This window comes from Stomoxys calcitrans, chromosome 2 (assembly GCF_963082655.1).
Source record: "Stomoxys calcitrans chromosome 2, idStoCalc2.1, whole genome shotgun sequence".
Classification (NCBI taxonomy): Eukaryota; Metazoa; Arthropoda; class Insecta; order Diptera; family Muscidae; genus Stomoxys; species Stomoxys calcitrans.
The window spans coordinates 32,689,003-32,695,002 of NC_081553.1; the positions used below are offsets into that span (position 1 = coordinate 32,689,003).

The following is a 6,000-nucleotide window of genomic DNA, read 5'->3' on the forward strand; positions in this document are numbered from 1 at the left end:
GGCGTGGTCTGAAAAATAATTGAGGACTTGTAAGTAGCACAAAAATTCCTAACTTAAAATTTGTTTTCGAGGTTACTTTTTATACCCACAACCGGAGGATGGGGGTATATTCATTTTGTCATTACGTTTGCAACACAACGAAATATCCATTTCCGACCCTATAAAGTATATACATTCTTGATCAGCGTAAAAATCTAAGACGATCTAGACATGTCCGTCCGTCTGTCCGTCTGTCTGTTGAAATCATGCTACAGTCTTTAAAAATAGAGATATTGATCTGAAACTTTGCACAGATTCTTTTTTTATCCATAAGCAGATTAAGTTCGAAGATGGGCTATATCGGATTATATCTTGATATAGCCTCCATATAGACCGATCCGTCGATTTAGGGTCTAAGGCCAATAAAAGCCACATTTATTATCCGATTTTGCTGAAATTTGGGACAGTGAGTTGTGTTAGGCCCCTCGAAGTCCTTCGTCAATTTGGCTGAGATCGGTCCAAATTTGGATATAGCTGCCATATAGACCGATCCTCCGATTTAGGGTCTTAGGCCCATAAAAGCCACATTTATTATCCGATTTTGCTAAAATTTGGGACAGTTAGTTGCGTTAGGCCCTTCGACACGTTCTTCGTTAATTTGGCCCAGATCGGTCCAGATTTGGATATACCTGCCATATAGACCGATCCTCCGATGTAGTGTCTAAGGCCCATAAAAGCCACATTTATTATCCGATTTTGCTGATATTTGGGACAGTGAGTTGTCTTAAGCCCTACGACATCTTTCTTCAATTTGGCCCTGATCGGATCAGATTCGGATATAGCTGCCATATAGACCAATCCCTCGATTTAAGATTTTGGGCCCATAAAAGGCCCATTTATTGTCTGATGTCGCCGAAATTTAAGAGAGTGAGTTAAGTTAAGCCCCTTGACATACTTGTGCAATATGGCCCAGATCGGTTCAGATATGGATATAGCTGCTAAATAGACCGATCTCTCGGTTTTAGGGTTTGTGGCCATAAAAGGCGCATTTATTGTCCGATGTCGCCGAAATTTGGGACAGTGAGTTGTGTTAAACTCTTCGACATCCTTCTTCAATTTGGCCCAGATCGGTCCTGATTTGTATTCAGCTGCAATATAAACCGATCTGTCGATTTAGTTTTTTTGAACTCATAAAAGGCGCATTTATTGTCCGATGTGGCCGAAATTTGGGACAGAGAGTTAAGTTAAGCCCCTTCACATATTTCTCCAATTTGCATATAGCTCCCATATAGACTGATATCTCGATTTAAATCCGGTTTCACTGAAATTTGACACAGTGACTTATGTTGGGCTTTTCGACATCCATGTTGTATATGGTTCAGATCGGTTTATTTTTATATATACAATAGCTACTAAAAAGACCAATATTTTGTTATACACAATTGAACAATGACTTGTACTTATTAGAATTTGGTCCAAATCGGAACATATTTCGTTATAACTGCTATGGGACATAAGGTATGAAATTTTCACCGGATGTTGATGAAAGGTGGTTTACATATATACCCGAGGTGGTGGGTATCCAAAGAACTTAACGTCTTTTTACTTGTTATTATTGGGTTGCCCAAAAAGTAATTGCGGATTTTTTAAAAGAAAGTAAATGCATTTTTTATAAAACTTAGAATGAACTTTAATCAAATGTACTTTTTTTACACTTTTTTTCTAAAGCAAGCTAAAAGTAACAGCTGATAACTGACAGAAGAAAGAATGCAATTACAGAGTCACAAGCTGTGAAAAAATTTGTCAACTCCGACTATATGAAAAATCCGCAATTACTTTTTGGGCAATCAATATTTAGAGCGCAAAACAAGCCAATTACTGACTTTGGTGGCATGCCACAATGGACATTTACCCATGCATGGGGTGGATTAATATTCGCACAAAAGGAGGCAACTTCTCATTGAAGTTAAACTTGACTGCCCTCATTGATATGTGAGAAGTTTGTCCCTGTTCCCCAGTGGAATTTTCATAGGCAAAATTTGAATTTGCATGCTCAAACTGTAATAACTACGGTTGATAAATGACTACATTAATGCAAATTACCCAAAATCTGACGAACTTATGTATGGAAGCTATATCTAACATTGAACGGATTTCTAGCAAACTTCTCAGATAATGTGGTAATCGTCGAGGAAAGCGTTGCGCAAAAATTTGGCAATATTGACGATTGTAATGACGACTCTCGACGTAAGAAAATCCCTTCTGCCAAATTTCGAGAGAATCGGTTAACAAATGACCATTTAATTGCATTATTACTGCAAATTGGACGAACATATATATATAGGAGCTATATCCAAACCTGAACCGATTTCTTCCAATTTCAATAGACTTCGTCTCTAGACCAAAGAACATGACCGTACCAAAATTTAAGACGATGGGATGAAAAGTGCGACCTGTACTTTATATATATATTAACATGGACAGACGGACATAGCTAAATCGAATCAGAAAGTGATTCTGAGTCGATCTGTATACATATCAATGGGTCTATCTTTCTTCCTTCTGGGTGTTACAGACAAATTCACTACGTTATAATACCCTATACCTCAGTGGTGGTGTAGGGTATAACTAAGGACTATATCAAGGTTGTTGTTACCAACTAGAATTGTCTGCCCAAGGCAGTAGAATTACTCGTTATTTCCGTTCTACCGTTGACTTTAGATTTTAATGTCTCGCACAGTACACTCTGTCTTAAATAGTTTTGCACGTAACCCAATGGCTCTTGCTTTGTTTTTATTCCCACCACCATAGGATAGGGGTATATTCATTTAGTCATTCCGTTTGCAACACATCGAAATATCAATTTCCGACCCTACAAAGTATATATATTTTGGATCGTCGGAAAATTCTAAGACGATTTAACAATGTCCGTGTGTCTGTCCGTCAATCCGTCTGTCCGTCCATAGTGGTTGGTGTATATTGCTATCTTTGGCTTTCCTTTTCCATATGCATCTCCGATCATTGAGCTCGTCTCGAAAGAGAAACAAACAAAAATTGTAAATGATCTCGCCCTAACAGGCAAAAAACTTGAAAAATTAAAAATTCGGCAGAGACCGACCAGGATTCGAACCTAGGCACACGGAGCAACAGCGTGAGCTATTGCCGTTGTCTTAGCGTTCGAAGCCATCAATACAACTTCCAACAGATGAACTAAATCATGTGTGGTACGGTAGAAGTGTAATTTACCACTGACAGAATGTCTGCCATTCTTTTTGAAACAATAACCTTCATTTTCTTAATTATACCCAGCACCGAAGGTTGGGGATATATTCATCGAAATATTTATTTCGGATCCTATAAAGCATATATATTTCTGATCAGCATAAAAATCTAAGACGAAATAGCCATGTCCGTCCGTCTGTCTGTTGAAATCACGCTAAAGCCTCTACAAATAGAGATATTGAGCTGAAACTTTGCACAGATTCTTTTTTTGTTCATAAGCAGGTTAAGTTCGAAGATGGGCTATATCGTACTTTATCTTGATATAGCCCCCATATAGACCGATCAGCCGATTGAGGGTCTTAGGCTCATAAGAGCCCCATATTATTATCCGATTTTCCTGAAATTTAGGACAGTGAGTTGTGTTAGGCCAGGCGACATTCTTTTTCAATTTGGCCCAGATCGGTCCAGAGTTGGATATAGCTGTGATATAGATCGATCTCCCGATTTAAGGTTTTGGGCGCATAAAAGGCTCGTTTATAGTCCGGTTTTGCTGAAATTTGGGACAGTGAGTTATGTTTAGACCTTTGACATAGTTCTGCAATTTGGCCCAGATCGGACCAGAGTTGGATATATATAGAGTTTACATATAGACCGACATCTCGGTGTAATGTTTTTGCCCCATAAAAGGCGAATTTATTGTCTGATTGCCGAAAAATTGACACAGTGAGTTATGTCAGGGCCTTCGACATCCTCCCTTAGTTTGGCGCAGATTTGTTCAGATTTGAATTTAGCTGCCATATAGACCGATCTGTCGATTTAAGGTCTTGGGCCCATAAAAAACGCATTTAGTATCCGAGTTGGCCGAAATTTGGGACAATGAATTGTGTTAAGCTCTTCAACATCCCTCTTCAATTTGGGCTAGATCGGTTCAGATTTGGATATAGCTTCCATAAAGAATGATCTTTTGAAGTAAAGTCTAGGTGACATAAAAAGTGCATTTATAATCCGATTTCGCTGAAGTTTGACACCGTGACTTATGTTAAGCTTTCCGACATCCATGTAGTATATGGTTCAGATCGGTCTATATTTCGATATACAATAGCTACCAAAAAGACCAATATTTTGTTCTACAAAATTGAACAATGACTTGTACTTATTAAACCACTCAAATTCCGTGCCGATTTAGGTCCACATTGGACCCCATTTCGATGTAGCTGCCATACAGGCATAAATTATGCATTTTTCACCGGATTATGAGGAAAGATGGTTTACATATATACCAGAGGTGGTGGGTATCCAAAGTTCGGCCCAGCCAAACTTAACGCCTTTTGACTTGTTTTAAATTGCAAATGCAAATTTTGGCCATGAACATTCCACTAAGGAACAGGGGCAAACTTCTCACACATCAATGATTCAAGTTTAAGCTCAATGATAAGAGGCCTCCTTTTTATAGACGAGTCCGAACGACATGCCGCCGTGCGACACCTCTTTGAAGAGAAGTTTTACATGGCATAGTACCTCGCAAATGTTGCCAACATTAGGAGGGGAAAACCACCGCTGCAAAATTTTTTCGGATGGTCTCGCCAGAATTCGAACCCAGGCGTTTAGCGTCATTGGCGGACATGCTAAACTCTGCGCCACGGTGGCCTCCACCGTTTGTTTTAAATTGCCCGCTTCCAACTCGATTGGATTTCTTTCAAAATTTCATATTGATTTAGCAAAAACCTCAAACCCCTCAATGGGTTAATTGAAATGATTTATAATGCACTGCAATTTATTAATGTTATCAATGAAATTGGCATTGAGATATTTACTATGTGTACACAAAGGATTTTGATTTATAATTGAATATGACAAATTAATACACTATAAATATTTATATTTTTTATGTTTATCATAAACAACCATTATTCATTATTGCATCAAAGTGAATTATCGATGCAATGCCCTGTGTACTTAGCACTGATATGAATAAATTATTGCCCCGCAGAACTCACTTTTGTTTTCATTGCTTAAATTCCAACTATTTAAACTGACAGTTTTCACTTTGTCACCATTCACCATAGAACTCAAACAGACTATTAAGACAATTGTCGATTTGATTAAACACATTTTGGGTAATTTCATCATAATGCTAATCTTTTTCTGATATTTTTCATATTTAGCAAAAGATAATGATTTTTTGATTGATTTTTTATATACTTTTCATTGATTTCTTCTTATCACTTAACACTTGTTGTTGATTTCACACGCGCAACGTTCCGTTTGGCAGTTGCCTTAACAATTTTCGGTTGCGTTTCGTTGGAGAGTTTGGCGAGAACTAATTCTGTTCTTTATGTTCATTAGTTTGTTACCCCTTTATAGGAGCGAGTATCTCAACTTATTGATTATTGGTTGCTGACGTATAGGTGCGATGAGCGATATTGCCTACATACTGATATGGCAGCCCACTTATCGAGTGCTCCAGGTAATCAAACCAATAGCGTTGTCGTACCAATCGATTAATGGTCATTATTGCTTTCAAGAAGACATGATAATGAATACACTTCAACTACAGGGTAGACCTTAAATAACATTACTACAAAATCGGAAAAGAAATACACCTCCAATACCCACACAAGGGGGAGGTTCACTCCAGACTTAGCCAGTACATCTGCCCTCCTTCCCTCTATATCCTTGTGCCCCGGCACCCAGCTTAAGGTTATAGTATGGTATTCCTGTAGACGCATCAGCAACTCCCGACAGAGGCCCAGGACCTTGGATCTCACTCACGATTTATTTGGCATCTTCAACGTTGCC

The 6,000-nt window shown here is 38.4% G+C and overlaps 1 protein-coding gene across 1 annotated transcript in view; it reads right to left on the reverse strand.

The window, feature by feature from the left end:
* LOC106095720 (beta-mannosidase) overlaps window positions 1-5,503 on the reverse strand; it is a 28,342-nt gene extending 22,839 nt beyond the window's left edge. The window contains exon 1 of the mRNA XM_013263020.2: window positions 5,199-5,503. Within this exon, the coding sequence (XP_013118474.2) occupies window positions 5,199-5,331 (133 nt within the window). The 5' untranslated portion in view covers window positions 5,332-5,503. The remainder of the gene's footprint in view (window positions 1-5,198) is intronic.
* Window positions 5,504-6,000: the final 497 nt, after the last annotated feature.